The sequence below is a fragment of the Cicer arietinum genome, chromosome 6 (genome assembly GCF_000331145.2).
Source record: "Cicer arietinum cultivar CDC Frontier isolate Library 1 chromosome 6, Cicar.CDCFrontier_v2.0, whole genome shotgun sequence".
Taxonomy (NCBI): domain Eukaryota; kingdom Viridiplantae; phylum Streptophyta; class Magnoliopsida; order Fabales; family Fabaceae; genus Cicer; species Cicer arietinum.
In genome coordinates, this window is record NC_021165.2 from 34,460,455 (window position 1) to 34,479,324 (window position 18,870).

At 29.2% G+C, this 18,870-nt stretch overlaps 1 protein-coding gene across 1 annotated transcript in view; it reads right to left on the minus strand.

Annotated features, from left to right (window-relative positions):
- Positions 1-14,726: 14,726 nt before the first annotated feature.
- The window catches only part of LOC140920704 (uncharacterized), a 7,386-nt gene continuing 3,242 nt past the window's right edge, over positions 14,727-18,870 (minus strand). Inside the window, exons 3-5 of the mRNA XM_073369521.1 lie at positions 15,141-15,223; positions 14,838-15,053; positions 14,727-14,730 (exon numbers count right to left, since the gene is read on the minus strand). Of these exons, the coding sequence (XP_073225622.1) occupies positions 14,727-14,730; positions 14,838-15,053; positions 15,141-15,223 (303 nt within the window). The remainder of the gene's footprint in view (positions 14,731-14,837; positions 15,054-15,140; positions 15,224-18,870) is intronic.

Genomic DNA, 18,870 nt, shown 5'->3' on the forward strand with positions numbered 1-18,870 from the left:
AAAAAACTAGTCCCTCCAATCCCTCTATAAATTTTTTGTAGTGATTTATATTATGATATTTTGGTAGTAATTTATGTTCTAATATTTATACAAGACATATATTTTTTAAACTAATTGATTGAGAGTAAATAAATATAATAATATAAAACAAAAGTTCTAATATCTTTTAAATGGAGCGCACACATGAGTGAACAAACTAATGTAATGATTATTTCCTTTTTAATGTATATGTAAAGATATTTTTATTTAAATTAAGTTAATCCGTTGCATTATCCTTGCAAATACACGGATTTTCAACTAGTTGGTTTTAGAAACTTCTTAAGTTTAGTTGTTTTTTTTTTTTTTATTAACTAATTTTTCTTTTTATTTTTGTTTATTATTCATCTTTTTATCAACTGTTTATTACTTATTTGTTTTGAGATAATGGTTGGGCTCCAAGCCCATTTCTTTTTTTTCCCTTCAATATTACTTGTTTTATTTCTCAATCTCTGTTTATATTCTTTTAATAAAAATCAGTCTTCACCTTTTTTTTTTTATTAAAAATCAATTTTATAAAAAAAAAAAAAATTATTTAAAATCATGTTTATATTTTTGGGGTAATATAAATATTTTTATAGTTAATATTATTTGTGCACATATAATTAAAGGTGTCATTTTTGAAAGGATTTATTGGAGTACTAATACATTTTCCTTTCAAAACTAAAATTTGGTTTTGAAGACATTTCTTTTCTTATTTTTTTTTTATAATGGTATTTTCAATATTTTCTTTAACAAGTTAACAATGGTGACAACTCTCAATTTTTAAAGAACTTATATATTTTCGTTTCAGAAAGTAATAATTAATAAATAATGTGTAGTTACTTTTTAATTTTTTTTGACTACTAATGTTTGTAGGATTTAATTAATATGCACTGAGAGTGTAAAGATGTTTTATATTGTCAGTTAATCACAAAAACTAGACCACAACAAATATTAATCTTTATTTTGTTACCTTAAAAATCATATTAATGAGAGTTTGTAATTGCTTGATAATGTAAAAAAAAATTACATTATTATTATTATTATTATTATTATTATTATTAATATTTTCCGTAAAAAGGTTATAAAATACTAATTAATATATTTAATTATTTGAATTAAATTGATGAAAAATTTACCAAGAGATTTATGAATTAAATTTTTCATATTTCTTTCGAAGAAACATTATTTATAATAATTATTTTATTAAAAAAAATATTCATTTATTCAAATTATTGAATAAATCAATAAGACGTAGCCGCTCGAGCAAGAGCATAAACAACTCCATTTGTTTGTCTTCTTACAAACACAACATATGGCGGTTAATTGTATTGGCTATGCCATTCCAAATTATGGTATTTCTCTTTTTTAAATGGCTCTCTAATAGATTTTACAAATTCCTGAATTGATTAATATTGAGTTGTTGCTAACTGAGACTAGAAATTCATGGACTTTAATTTGCTAGTGGGAATTGACCATGGCATTAATTGTATTCTATAAATCACTATGCTGCCAAATTATTATGCTAGATGGACAATTAAAAAAGAGATGTATATTGTCCTCATCTATTGTCCCATAAGGCACAAGTGTTGGGACAACTAACACCACACTCTCAAAACCGAAATGTAGTCGAGAGGTAACTGCAAAGCAACCTCCACAATAAACTTTTCACCTTTGGCGACAATTTTGCTTTCAATATGTTATGCCAATTCAGTTTTAGATTTGAATTATCAATGAACTCGTTCATACATAGATGATGCACACTCTTCACTTATTATAGGCCATTTTTCTCACCTCTCCAAATTATTCTATAACTGATTCACCTAGTGGTGTATGCAGAATTTTGACATTTGTGATGTCGTCAAACAGATTATGGATCAGAGGTACTTCTCCAAACAAAATTGGGGTTATGTCCAAGTCTAGATCTGAGGAAATCACTATGAGGAAAGTATCTAGCTTTGAGGAGTCGTGATATTAAACTTTCGGATTTCATCATTAACTGCCACCATTTTATTAACAGCCACCATTGTCTTGAAACAAAGTTATAAATTGAAAGAATTTATCTTCATTATTAGAGCCTCATTTTAAGTAGCCCTGGACAACAAAAAGCAATCATCTGCAAAAAGGAGATGCGAAATAATAAAATCATTTATACAAATCTTGGTTCCATGAATATTTTCTATTCTTTCGGCTTTTCTGATTAGAGTCGATAGGCATTCAATACAAATAATGAAACAATTAGGGGGCAAGGAGTTGCCTTGGAGCAACCCTCTCTTAGGGTAATAGGACCAACCATGTTACTATTAACAATCACAAAGTAGTTCAAGTCTCCACACAAAAGCATAATCCAAGTGACTCACTTCTGAGAGAAACCCAAAGTGAGGATAACATCACAAGGTAATTCTAATCAATTATATCATATGATTTGCTAATGTCTAGCTTCATACATTGCCATGAGTCTTAGTTTTCATATTGTGAACAAGCTCAATAGCCGCCATAGCATTTCCAAGAATAGAACATCCCAAAACGAAAGCATATTGATTTTCTAATATGCATTTATATATCAAGGATGCTTTTAAGCCTATTAACAAGGACTTTTGCAACCAATTTGTAAATAACATTACATAAAGCAATAGGCCTCCATTGTTTCGTTGATGCTTGATAATCACTTTTACAAATCAACTCAATATTAGTTAAATTTAGGTGAGTAGTGAAGATACCAGTTTTCAAGCCAAGAACAACATTCTTGAAAAATTTCATGACCACATACGGTTCAGAAGTGATGGTAAAAACCATGAACAAAACCATTATGGTCGGGACACTTATCAACTTTCATGGAAAAGATAGAATCTTTAAATTATTCAAACCAGAAAGGAAATGTGAGAGCTACATTATCATCAAAGGTGACAGTAGGAGAGAGCACATTAACCACAAATTTCGAACATTGTCTTGCCGATGGAAAAGCTCATAAAATAATCATGTGTCACTTGACACAAATCTCCTAAATTAGTAACCATAATATCATTCAAGTTCTCTAAGGACAAGACTTCACTAACCTTGCTTCGTGTAGAGGCGCTGGCATGGGAAAACGGGTATTTTGATCACCATCTTTTAACCAAAAAGTTTTAGCACGATGTCTCAAAAATATCTCATCTTGCATCGATAAATGAGTCAAATGTTTTCGAAGAGCTATGAAATAATTGAAGTTACCCGAACTAACTTGTGTCCGGATTCATTCACAGTTTTGCCTAAATTTATCAACATGTCTTGTTCCAATGAGTAGGATCCACAACACAATTACCAAGCTTGGATAAAACACTAAGGTTGCGTCCAGCCAACATGTTCGAACCAACTCCATAAAATCAGGTTCTGTCAACCAAGCATTCTCAATCCACAACGAAATCATGCCTCATTTTCCATGGCTATATCTAGATGCTCTTCTAAAACACGATTTGTTCCCATGCTTTTGAACTAAGTAAAAGGGTATCCTTCCAGATGAACATCAGATAGATTTGCATCCATTACCGCATCTCTAAATGAATTAATCAACCATCAGACACTTTCAACTCTTCCTTTTTTCTCTTCTGGCAGATCCATGGGAGGACAAGCAAGTAATCTGACCCTTCCCTTTTCACTATCAAATATAATGCAATATATAAAAAAAAAAAGTGTACAACATGCTCTAAAAGTATGGACTTTTGAAGTTAATTAGCTAAAATATAAATATGTATTTAATTACTATTATTATTATTATTATTATTATTATTATTATTATTATTATTATTATATTTTTTAATATCTTCTAAATCAGACAAACCCAAGGGAGGGCAGACAAGTTGACATGATCCTGTTTGTCATGAACCACTTTAGGGAATATTTTAGGTTGGAAACTTACAGATTGAAGTCAAAATCATATTTGTTGGAGAATGCGATAACTGGAGCTACGAAACTCATAATCGGTCCAAAACGAGGTGAAAGAAGACGTTCTGAAACGCAACTTAGGCTATTGAATAGCTGAAATAGACTAATTCAAACTCGAGATATGAGCACAGGTTACTATTTATGAAAACTTGGAAAAATTTGTATATTAAGGTTTTGATGTAAAGAAAACTGAAAATTATAATTCCGTAAACCAATCAAGGACAAAATGACGCCACTATCTACGGATTAATAAGCCAAAAAAAACGCCACAAGGATTAACAACCTTGACAAGTTCAAAATGAATTCTTTCAAGAACTCTAGAGAGCAAAGCCTCACAAAAATAATGTTCAAAATCTCTCTTTGCATCAGCTAGGGACTTGCCTTTTATATTGGCATCACCTTACAAGTTCTCTAAATTTGATCCAATTCAAGTTTTTACAATTGGACCCAAAAATTCTTATTAGTTCAGTCTACTACTTTAATTAAAACTAATATTAAAATTTGATAACACAAAGATGCAGCTTTTATTCCTTAACTTTTACAATTTGGATTAAGCAATTTACTATCTTGGATTTCAATTCTTCATGAGTTAGACTTACTTCAAATAAAATGACTATCAAGTTATTCAGAGCATCATTTGCATTTTTTGATCTTGGTTATGCTTTTTATGTCATCATCATTCTCTTCTTCTTGAAGAAATTCGACCACAAATTTAAGTTTCATTGTATCGTAATTGAAGAAATAATCCATATAAACCACAAGCTCATCATATCCACCGGGGTCAAATGGAAATTTGGAAAAGTCACCAAATGTGATAAGTCGGTGAAACACATTTTTATCTTGAACAATTAACATCTTATCACATTTATGCTAAAGGTTGTAAATTTTAAGGATCGAGATAAAGTTATACTTTTTGAAGTAGATATTCATGACCAACTTTACCTTCTTTGGATTGAAATTTGTGGCAAACAATATGATACTCTTTATTTGCAAGGGTTTCAATAAAAGTTGAGTCTCATGGACATTCTCTTCATCACAAAAAAAATGGTGACTCAATAATTTCCTTGCAAACATCCTTTTGAGGAATATTTGAATAATCACCTTCAAGCACTAACATTGCTTCATTCACCTCACTCTCTTGTTTAAAGAGACTTTGAATTTTACCACCATCTTTCTCTTTGCTTTCAAAGTTAATATATTGATGACATTCCTCCTTTAGAGACACTTCTTCAAGCACTTGCAATCGAGAATTGTCAAAGTTAGACAAATAGTTATAGTCAATTTATTGCCATTTGTCTCTTAAATATTTCTCCCCTTCTTCTTTCTTTTCTTTAACTTTCTCTTTCGCTCTCAAGGCTAACTTATTTTTTCGTCTTCCTCTTTATTTTCTTTGATTTTCTCTTTCTCCCTCAAGTCTAGCTTCTCTACTTTTCTTGCCTCTTTTGAATATCCATTTTCGTAAAGATATTTCACATACTCTAGATCCAATACAAAATCTCGAATATGTTCATGATATGATATACTACTCTTTTTTTTCTTGATCCTCATTTTTATATTCTACATGGTTTTTCTCTTTGCATACCTCATATCATAACCATGATTTTCTTGATCTTCTAACTGCTCAATTCCAACATGTAAATCTTCATTAAGCTCCCTCAACATCTTTTGTATTTGAGCAATTATAGCCTCCACTAACAATATGTTATTTCCCCTTGAGGAAGGCTATCATCCCACCTATTCTTGCCATATTTTAATTAAACAAACAAACAAAGATGAAAGAAAGTGAACTCACACATAACTCACGTGTTTACACTCTTGAATTTGTCACCCGTGTTTCACTCAATTTAGGCTTTTTTCTATAATGTATCTCTCTTGTCTTTTTTCACTCAATTGCTAAATTTAAGTACTTAATTGAATCAGCAAGAACCTCAAGATTTTCGAACCAAAATTGGTAAGAAGAACTTAAAGTAACACAAAACAATAAATATGATTGAAAAAAAAATACTCTTATGAATTTTGTCAAACAGGTAGTGTGCAATACTTTTAACAACACAATAATTTTTATTTTTTATTTTTGTATTTTTTTCATGTAGCATCAACTAAAAGCAACACAACTAGCAATTTATGTTTCACTAAAAAAATGCATAAACATAATTTTACTCAATTCCAAACCTAGAGACAAAATCTAGTACCAAATGATATGGTTTTGTTTGTCATGAATCATTTTAAGGATTCGTTTAGGTTGAAAACTTAACGATTGGAACAAAAATTACATTTTAATGGAGAATATGATAACCAGAGCTACAAAACTCATAATCAGACGGTTGCAAAACGAGGTAAAAGAAGACGCTCTGAAAACGCTTGTTAGGCTATTGAATCGCCAAAATAGACTAATTAAAACTCGAGATATGAGTCCAGATTACTAATCACGAAAACTGATAAATTTATATATTAGGGTTTTGATGTAAACGAAACTGAAAATTATAGTTCAGCAAACCAACCAAGAACAAAATGACACCACAAGGATTAACAACCTTGATAGGTTCAAAGTGAATTCTTTCAAGAACTCTAGAGAGTAAAACCTCACAAAAATAATATTCAAAATCTCCCTTTGCATGAGTTAGAGATTTGCCTTTTATATTGGTACCACTTTACAAGTTCTCTAAATTTGGCCCAATTCAAATTTTTACAATTAGACCCAAATATTCTTACTAATTCAGTCTACTACTTAAATTAAAAATAATATTAAAATTTGAAAACACAAAGATGAAACTTTCATTCCTTAACTTCTACAATCTGGATTAAACAATTTACTTTCTTGGACATCAATTCTTCATGAGTTGGACTTGCTTTAAATGCAGTGGCTATCAAGTTATTTAGAGCATCATTTGCTTTCTTTGATCTTGTTATGCATTTTATGTCCTCGTCACAAGTGTGTGACCCTTTCCTTCTTCACTATAAAGTATTATGCAATAAATAGAAAAAAGTTCAACATACTCCAATATATAATAATAATAATAATAATAATAATAATAATAATAATAATAATAATAATAATAATAAGTAAAGAAATTAAATGGGGGGAATCATGCAATAAATTTCTTTTATTTCTATTTTTTATTTAAATTTAATATAATAAAAATTAATTTCAGTAGTTATTGAAATAATAAATTAATGTTTTGTTGAATTATTAAATGCTAATAATGGTTAATTTTCATTTTTGATTATGTGATTTAACAATTATTTAATTTTAAAGTAAATTATAAAAAACTATTCCCTCCAATTGCTCTATAAAATTTTTTGTAGTGATTTATATTATGATATTTTTGTAGTAATTTATGTTTTAATATTTATACAAGACAAATATTTTTTAAACTAATTAATTGAGAGTAAATAAATATAATAATATAAAACAAAAGTTCTAATATCTTTTAAATGGAGCACACACATGAGAGAGCAAACCAATGTAATGATCATTTCTTTTTTACTGTATATGTAAAGATATTTTTATTGAAATTAAGTTAATCCGTTTCAACTAATTGGTTTTAGAAACTTTTTAAGTTTAGTTGTTTTTTTTTTTTATTAATTATTTTTTCTTTTTCTTTGTTTATTATTCGTCTTTTTGTCGACTGTTTACTACTTATTTGTTTTGAGATAATGGTTGGCCTCCAAGCATTTTTTTTCCCTTCAATATTACTTGTTTTATTTCTCAATCTATGTTTATATTCTTTTAATAAAAATCAATTTTCACCTTTTTTTTATTAAAAGTTTAGATTAAAGCCATTAAAAGATTATTTATGATGGACAATTAAAGTAAGGTTTAAATTTATTTTTGGTCCCTATAAATATAACATTTTTTAGTTTAGTCTTGTAAAGTTTGTTGTTTGGATTTCATCGTTGTAATATCAGAAAAATTTATATTTGGTTATTAACGTCAAGTGGACATTATAAAAAACGTTAATTGACAAAGGGAAATATAGACCAAACATTTAATTATGTTTTTGGTCCATGTAAATATAACAATTTTCAATTTTAGTCCCTAAAAAATATTTGTTTGGATTTCACCAAAATCTTTATTTTTGCCCTTAACGTCAAATGGAAGTTACAAAAATGTTAGCCGATACATAGAAAAAAACGTAGACCAATCGTAGCACTCCAATGAGAATATTAATTTAAATATTAGAATAATTTGTATATTTATTTTTATTTGTTATTTAAATAATGTTTTGGTTAAATTTGATTAGAATAATTATTTAAATTTGTATTCTCATCGGAGTTTGTATACTTATTTTATTAGCAATAAGTATATAAATCATTTTTATTTGTTATTTAAATACTGTTTCCGTTAAATTTTTTTAAAATAATTATTTAAATTTGTATTCCAATTGGAGTCTGTATACTTATGTTAATAGAAATAAGTATACAAATTATTTTTATTTGTTTTTTAAATATTGTTTCGGTTGAATTTATTTAGAATAATTATTTAAATTTATATTCTATGATTTCCTCTATTTGTCGGCTCACATGTTTGTAATGTTCATCTGAAGTTAAGGATCACAAATATATTTTATGGATATTGTAGGGATAAAATCCAAACAAATATTTTTTAGGGACTAAAATTGAAAACTATTATATTTACAGGGACCAAAAAGATATTTAAACGATTGGTCGATGTTTCCCTTTTTCAATTAACATTTTTTGTAATGTACACTTGACATTAAAGACCAAAAATAAATTTTTATGATATTAGAGGGATGAAATTCAAACAAATTTTTTTACAGGGACTAAAACTAAAAACTCTTATATTTATAGGGAACAAAAACATATTTAAACCTTAAAGTAATTTTTGGAGTTCACTGTCATGAATTACCTGATATTTTGGAGGGACGTGCATTTGTTGGATGTTTAGATGAAGAAGAGAAAAAACATGTTCATGGCTTAACAAAATATAATGTTGCACTGAGACCCATATTACTATCATTGCAAGACCGAGATAAAAATAATGTTACTCATATCTCACAAATATATAAATAGACGAGTATGATTTGATTGCAAGTGAGAGGTAATAGGACAAAGATGCAAAATTTATTTATGTTAATTGAAGATACAAAATATATATGTTGGAATAGAAAGCGGGAAGACTCAGATCTTATGAGAGATATTTTTTGCACCCATTCAGATTTAGTGAAGTTGTTGAACTTGTTTCCTATCATGTTGATTATGGAAACACCTACAAAACCAATAAATACATAATTCTATTACTTGAAATTGTTGGTATGACATCAACATAGAAGACCTTTGTGGTTGGTTTTGCTTATTTGGAATGTGAGCATGAAGAAAACTTTTGTTGGACATTAGAGAGGTTAAGAGAACTGTTTGTTATCCAAAACAAATTTCTTCACGTTACTGTGATAAACATAGATGTTGCTTTAATGAAAACAATAGGTATTCTATTTCAATATATTGTTATTTTGCTTTATCGATTTAATATCGAAAAAAATGTTGGAGCAAAATGCAAGCAATATGTCTTAAAGGATAAACAAGAGTTAGTATTGAATATGTGGAAATACATTATGCATTACAGTGATGAAAAAAAGTATATCATACGCTTGCATATGTTTGAGCAATCATGTGTCGATAATAAATGTTTGTTGGTTGACTCCTCATAAGCAAATGTTTGTTGAAGCATAAACAAATCGAGTGATGCAATTAGGAAACACAATGACTAACATGTATGTCATGTCACTACAAAACTTTGAATTTGTAATTTTTCTATATATTGTTGGATTGCTCTATGATGACAATTTACATGTAATGATAGAGTTGAGTTAGCTCATTGGAAACTGAAGTTAATGTTGAAACACAACATGGGTGACATGTGTAAATGTTGGGAGGCTGCGAGCAACATGATAAGGTTGCAACTTAAAAAAACCAGAGTTTCGTTTCTGAAAAGTATCTATGATAATGCACATGAACACAACAATCTATTTTATCAGAGTTTTAATACACTTGTATTAAGATAAGCTCAAAGACGGATTGCTGAAGAATATAAGAAAGTTGAGTGGGTGAGTACCGATAAATCTATATGTGGGTGCTCTCTCAAAAGAACATACAGGTTATCTTGTGCTTGTGAATTGGCACAATATAAATTGATGGGCAAATCAATTCCTCCAGATTTTGTGCATATTCAATGGAGGAAATTAAGTATGGAATGTGAACTCACCAAAGATGCAAAAGATGGATTAGAGTTGGATATGTCTAATGAGATGAATGCCTTATGGAAATGCTTTCAATTACTTGATTTTATAGGAAAAAAAGTGTAGAAGAGTAAGGTGCGTGAACTTGCTTTTCCAACTACATGTTATATGTGTCCACCACCTGAAAAATTTAAAACCAAAGGAAGGGTGAAGAAGAGTTAGGGTAAGAAGTCGGATGGATATGATGTATATCGAGACCCTTCTTACTTTTAGCATGTTAATGCAACACATTATGAATATCCTGATTCCCAACCATCTGAATCATCAAAGAAGAGACATTATCGTTCATCAAAGAAACAACCCTCTCAACCATCTCAATCCTCAATACATTTATTCTTGAGACAATTTCATGATCTTATTCAACCATACATTGATGACATATTTAATGTGATAATAGATGGAAATGTGGCTATCGCGCTATTGCATCATTTCTTGGACACGGTAAAAAGTCTTGGTCTTTGGTACACCATAGTTTGGACTAGGATATTGATTCTCATGTAAGTCCATATGATATATTATTCCATGACGCATTAGAGAAATAAGAGTTTCTTTGAAGATAATAAGTTTTGGTATTCAACCCCTAGATAAATTGATGTCCGTACCTGATATGGGTTACATGACAGTGACAACATATAATATTATTCTAGTCACGTTTGGTCAGACATTTTCCATGACTTTCTTTCCTATGGAGGGTTCACATTCAGGATCGACAAGAAATGATCGTATTCTATGTATTGGTTTTTTCGAAGCAAGCCATTGAGTTCTGGTAAAGTTATATTATTTTATTAAATAATACTTATATTTTTTCAATAGTAAAATTAAGGATGGAAGATGGATTTCCAATAAATAATACTTGTTTCTTAAATATCTTCAATCTATTTTGCAGTTAAAGATGAAAGATGCATTTCCAATGCCAGACATTTCACTAGGTTGGAAGAAATATCGATGTTATGTCATAAGATGAAGATTGATTTTATATAGACTACAATGCTTTAAAACTTATATAAAATGACTTTTTATTAGTTCATTTTAGTTGCTACTTTTGTTATATTTCATCACAAATAAAAGTAAAGTTAATGATATAATAATAATGTAAAATAATGAAATAAAAATAAAATAACATTAAAAAGTACAAAAATGATGTTCATCACAAATAACAGTAACTATACATGTCATCATTTGTAACAGCATGATGTTCATCCAACCCTTGTTGTATAAGATCACCGACCTGCTGTAGAGTAGATGATTGTTCACTAGAAGCTTCTGCAACGGTGGGGATATTAAAATCTAGAACATGGGGTACACCATCTGGTCGCACTAAAAGTGAATGAGATACCTTGTAGAACCACTTCAAATATTCATCTTGACACTCAAATGGATATGTAGCTAGTTGTATCCTATGATGCAGTTCAGTGACATGGTAAAATATCTCATCCATTCGACTTCTACATCAGATAAACTAGAAAGAACTAGAGGTGGGGGTGGTGGAATATATTGAATATATCCAAATTGTCTCAAACACCTCTTAGGAAAATATGTCACCATTGTGTTGTATAACATCCCGCTTTTTCGAGACATTAATTAACAAAATTCTAAACGTAAAGATACATATCCGTTTTTTTTAAATATTATCTTAAATACTCATTTACTTTAAATCCAATTAATAAATTTTTCAATTGTATTTTAAAAAATAATGAATCAGAGTATTTGCAATTACAAAAAGTAAATTTAATGCGTACCACAAAAGAAACTCTTAAAGCCAAAACTCTTGACGTTTTACTACAAAAAAGAAATCCTAGTTAATCACAACTTTGGATGCTGGTGAAAAACTCTCCCTACAAGTCTAACACTAGTACAAAAGTATCTCGGAGCATCCAACTACATGCTATTATGTTTCATAATATTTCTCCTACTAGGTTGGTCACGACATTATTCGCTCAAGTATGTGATGTCTTGTCAAATGTAAGGGTCATCTTCAAATAACAAATATAGAGAAAATAAATATGCATATATAGTTGTTATAGCAAAAATATAAATAAATCGTATACTTCATTTAATAGAAATCACAAACTACCAAAGATACAAATCAACCAAAATGCACAACTCCTATTTGTTAGACTATATGTCAATGCAATGATTCCAAAATATCACCACCCCATAGAGCAAAAAGTCCAACCATTCGACAATGTCTCACTATTGGACTTGTCCCACCGTTGAACAAATGTTCTTCAGAGCTTCATGTTCAATACTCCGTCGTTGAGTATTTTTTGAATAACGTTGCCTTTTCAAAGAACTGTCGTCCCATACTCACGACTAGGTCCAGGACGTCAATGCATGCCTAAATGTCATCACCTTAGTTAGTAACAAAATAGGTCACACAATCAGAGCGTCCAAAACCATTCAATCTTGTCCGAAACCAACCTAGTTTAGACATAAAGTCATCACCTTGAACAACCACCTATTACGAATCAAAATACACAAATTACTTAATTCATAATATCACTCATAAACATATAATTCATATAACACATATTTTGAAGATAGCACACAAATAGAACCAATACATAACATGACAGTGCATTTATATCACATATAGTTGAAGTAGAAAAACGAATGGAGTAATGTCCTTACCGTTACCAAAGTTGTTTCTAGAATTATGCGTCGCAAACTCTTGTTCCACTCGGTTCACACCTTCAAATAAGTACTGATTAAATTCGGATTTAATTGTTTTTAACTACTAACTCCTACTCAAATAATGTACGGGTTTAGTTTAAGATTTAGACAAATTCTCTTAAAACAACCATATTATTATTATTATTATTATTATTATTATTATTATTATTATTATATAAATTAGAATCCACACAATTATCTCATAAAATCATAACTCTAACCATCTAAAAAAAGAACTATAACAATTTTCAACACATTTATTATTTATAGAAAAATTATTATTTTTAACATCAATAAAGTTTTTGAATGTTTCTTCAATAATCAAATTGTTACAACGTAAAATTTTAACCAAATAAAAAATTGAGTTTGTAGCAAATAACAATTTCTATTAATTCAAATTAAAGACTTCTACCGGATGAAAATTATTTTTTGACATAGATAAGCATTTTTTCTAATCAAAATAGATTTCTATATCAATATCATAAGAAAACCAAGAACACTTCTAAAAATATAAATTGCATATCACAATTTTGCTTTTAAACTAAAAAGGATTTCTTAAACAATAATAATAATAATATCAAACACCGTTTTCAAAATTATCCATCAACATAAAGCCATTTACTAAAAATCTGTTTTTTGATTAGTAACAACAATAACAACTTTACCATAAAAATTAATATTTTAATTTACAAACATAAATTTTGCATCAAAAAGTCATCATTTCAAAATCAAAGGTTTTATCAAATTAAGTCAGAGATAAAGTAAAAATATTAAAAGATTATATTAATAAGTCAAGTTCAAAGGTAGATATGACATACTAAAATTTGAACGAAATTGGAGCAAGTTCTTTGCACAACCGTAGACTACGAAAATCGATTTTCCTTCTTTCTCTCATTGTGGCTGCACTGTCTCGCACACCATTTAGGATTCAATATCCTTTTTTTTAACCTACAATAGCTAATAACTTTATTCATCTTTTTTTTCTTTCTTGTTAACCTAACATAATAACCAACTAGAGATTTATATGGTTTTTCACACTAAATAAGATTTGGATGATTGACTAATCTAAAATATCTTTATTATTTTTGTTTTTTAGAAATAGTTAAATCGTGTCATTATTATTAGTATTTTTTTCAAATACTTGACAAGGAATTATATTTTTTAAATATAATTTTCACAAAATTTAGAAAAATATTCAGTCAAATTAAATAAATCATGTCATACACATATATACATTTCAAAATTAATAATTGAATAAAGAATATAATAATAATAACCACTTTATAAATTATTGAAAAAGAAATAAAAATATACCTCACACACTACTAATAATAGATAAAATGCAGGTCTTACATGCTGCCTAATCGGAAGTGGCTAGTGTATATAATTATATTATCGAAGGGAATGACGTCTCTATGATTCTCCCATGGTATCCATATGATGTCAACAGGTGTTAGTGCATCAATCATCCGTCTGTACTCAGGGATTTTTTATTTGCCTTGTTTATAACTTCATCTATTCATTCTGGTAATTCACTCAACGTTAGCACCAAAGTCATCTTTTTTACAAATATGTGGAAAATATTCGTATATCCAACACTATTGCAAATAAAAATAAATAAATTAATGATAAACAAAAAAATCATTAAATAAAAATCATAACAATTAATAATAATCATAAATATGTAATACCTATAATAGAGACATATATCCATCTAACTGTTTGGTGTTGAAACAACTGGCATCTGAGAGATAGTCATAAAGGACTACGAGTGCAACAGTACCCCAGACGTATCTACCGATACCTTCTTAACCTCTGAATAGGGGAGGGTATTTTGCATCAATTAATGTATAACTTTTATCTGCAAAAATAGTACTCCATACCATATTCAGCAAATACGCCCTAGCAACACAATCAAATTTCTATGTCGCACACTATCTTTTGAAGACCTCTTTTAGCCAATCTAACCTGTAGTACGCACCCTTTTTTTTTTCCTCCCATATCTCTTCAAGAGGCACCCCTAATAAAGTTATGACAAGATTACATGTCATTACTTTATCTAGGTTGGGTGGTGGATTGTAGAACTCACCCCTAATATAAATGCCTAACAAATTAGCAACATCATCCAAAGTAATCGTCATTTCACCAAATGACATGTGAAATAACAAGGTCTCTGAGTTCCATCTTTCCACAAATACATAAATCAGGTTATTGTCAATCAGCTTCAGACTTCCCCGTTATAGTGGGACTAATCCAAACACATTCACACACGTCTCTATAATTCGCGAGAAAACTTGTGGAGTAAATTGTTGCAGTTTCTTTTCATGGGAAACTATTTTCATCATTGATCGCTCCTGCATACAAATAAAATATATGAAATTTGAATTAAATATAGAACACAAATAATAATCAATTTAAATATTTTTAATGCACCATAAATAATAAATTATTTAACTTACTTGACCAAACCACAGTTTTCCAGAAATGTGATGCCGGTATCGTGTAACACCCCAAATTTTATTAATGCAAAAGGATTTTAAATAATTAATTTGGTGTTAAAATTATTTTAGAATATATGTTGATTAATTTTAGGATTTATTTTCTTTATATGTGTACTTTATATGATGTGCTAATCTTGTACATATTAGACTAAATGAGTGATATCAATAACAAATATTATATTTTATATATTTTTTCTAAAAGTAATAGTATATGTGGTTTCGTAATTAATTGGATATTTTTATATGTGTTTGACGGATGTTAAGAGTGCACATAGTTATATTTTATTTATTTTTAACTAATATCTATTTTTAGTTATTTATTTTGTAAATAATTATAATGAGATATTAGTAATATCGTGTTTCAAATATTCTCTAATGATGATAGTATTTTAATATGAGTATTTGAAGAAAAAAAAGGATAATTATAGTGATTATTTTCAATATGAGAGTTTTTATTATTAATATATTTTAAAAGATTAGTTACTTCAATTACTTTAATTTATAATATATTAATTTGAAATATTAGTAATATTTTATTAATTTGAGTTAGTCAATTAAACAAACTTTTTAGATTTTTAACCATCCCAATTTTTTTATAAAATAGCCGACTCTCCGTTTATATAAATCGTTATTTTGAAACCGTTCTTCTTCACCGTAAGTCCGATTTGAGTGAAACCAACGCAAAAACGATAGTGTGAAAAGTGGCGATATTATCCACTGATTGGTTTTCTAATTTATGGTAAGTTTCCTTGAACAAATTTCGAAATTAGTTTTTAGAGTGTCTTCTCATAATTTATTCTTGACGTTTACCCAAAAACTGTTGAGTTAGATCGATTGAAGAATAAAGAGTCAAAGAACGAAGGTTGTTAGCTCGTGGAATCGTATTCTTGTGTGAAACCATCATACTATCTTGTCGTCTCTGCCTCTAGAACCAACACATGCTGGAAAAAAATGAGTTAAAATAAAATGAATTAAATAAATAATAAAGGAATACAAAATACAAAATAAAAAAATAAATAAAAAATAGAAATTAAAATAACTTTCGGAAAACTAATAAAAAGTATTTCGGTATTGTGTTGAGTTCTAGAAAAGGGGAAATAAGTTTTTTGGTAGTTCTAGAAAACTTCAATTAAGTTTTCTGGTACCGGAAATGTTGAAAATAAGTTTTAAGGAAAATAACTTATGTACTGGAAAACTTGAAAAAGTTTACCCGAGTGTAACTTGTGTACCGGAAAACTTGAAAAAAGTTTTCTTGAAAAACAGAAATATTTGGTACTCAATTGTGTACCAGAAAATTGAAAGGATGGGAGAGTGAAAAATGAAAAGTTTTAATATTTATACGAAGGCATATATGTCGTTTCATTCAATTTGTGGGGGTACAAGGTAAAATTGGAGGTACAAGGTATAATTTTCAATAAACTTTGAAGTTTTTGCTCATTTTAATCAAACCTAGATTGTAAGAGAAATGAAAATTCTAACAAAAAACTTATTTTGATTTGAAATTTAAAAGTGCGTGTTAAAAACCCTAACTAAGATCATTAAAAAAAAAACCAGAACTCAAATTAATGTTGATGGAACCGGTGGCTAAGTTTTTATTTAGTTAGAAACATAAATGATTGAGGTGGGTTAAGGCTTTGCGCATGAAGAACCGGTGGTTGTGGCGGCCTCAAAGTAGAAATGATGGAGGTGGTGGTGGTTTATGGTTGAACGTTGAGTGAGCCACGAGGGTACAAACTGTGAGTAATTGTGAGAGTGAAGACAAAGGAAGTAAGGATGGAATAATGGGTTTGCTAGATTTGGGCATTTTTTACAAGACTGCGGGAAATATTATTAATATATTATGAGTTTTCTACCTGCCACCCCCTAAAAATATATGAAAATATAATTTTATCCTTTTAACCATATATAAAAACTTGAAACTTTTTTACCTCCCACTTTTTCAAAATTTAACCCCCACAGGTTAATGGTAAAAATTTTCGAAACTTTGATTAATTTTCGAAAATTTTGTGTGATTTGAATTTTTCAAAATGTTAAACGTCTTCAAAACTTTTACGTTTAAAATAAGTTTCAAATTTGATAATTTCTAAGTTTGAAATTTTTTGAAATTGATAGTTTCGGAAGTTTCAAAATGAGCGCATTTTCGAAGTTTTTAAAAACCAAAATTTCAAAATCAAGATTACATTTCAAAAATTTTAAAAGTTTCAGTGTTCCTGAAAGATTCTAAATGTAATATAATTTTATTTAAAAAGCATTGAATTTTTTATTTTAAATATTGTATTTATAATATAAGTATTAATTAAATTTAGTATATTTTTTCAAATCACGTATGAGTAGAGTTGAGGGTGAAGTTTCTGTTATACCACTGATAGCGTTTCAGCAAGTGTACTGAATCGTTGCAAGTAATAATAAAACGGTAGTACCGAGTGTCGAACTCAAGGATTGCGTTTTACCATCGAATTATATTTAATTACTGAAATTGAACAAAAGGTTTCCGAATTGATTGAAATAATATTTGAAATTAACAACAGTAATAAAATTGATCCTTTATAATGAGAAAAATGTCAGGGATGAGTTTCACTTCGAATCCAACCTTGGTGTCTAATTTGATCCTAGTTACTGAATTCCTTTATTGAATTATTACCGAATTCTCTTTATTATTCTTGCCCTAATGTCTTAGTGACAGAACCTTTAATTCCAAAGTAACCCCTAATTCCTTAGTAGATTTAAGATTAGAATTAAGCATTACCGTATAGAAATTCTCTTGTAAATTATTGCTTTGCAACTAATTTAATTGGTTTCATGACCTGCACCTATGTCTAGACTACAAATTCATGAATTTCTCATCTCAAGCATTCGTAAAGTCCACTTCCGTTTCAAAATACAAATCGTAGAACATTTTAATGTTGATCAAGCAATAAAAAGCATTAAGCACAGAGATGAGAAAAACAATTCAATAAACTCATTCATATAACTAGAAATCAAATCAGAAAAATAAGGGTTTCATCTGGTTACACTCATCCCTAACAAATAGGGTTTAGTTACTCATGACAGAGATACAAAAGATAAGGATTAAAGAAGAATTACAAGAATGATTCATGGATGATTCTTGATAAAACTGCTTCAATGGCGTTAGAAACGGCCGTCTTTGAGTTTCTATGCTAGGGCACAAGTCTCCCAAGTTCCCAAGAGTCAAAAAGATACATAAAACAGTACAAATCTGCGTCTTTATGGTTGCTGGTGCGCGTCGCGCGCCCCAGGCGCGCAGGGCGCGCTCTAGGCTTGCGTTGACAGAACTGAAACACGAGAAATGCGCTCCAGACGCACGTTGACAGAACTGAAACACGAGAAATGCGCTCCAGACGCACGTTGACAGAACTGAAACACGAGAAATGCGCTCCAAGCGCACAACATCTGCTGTCTGAGGTATTTTGCATTTGTCTCATCTTTTGCGTCTGAATGTGGTCCAGGTGTCTTCATGAAAGTTGTAGATATGGATCGTA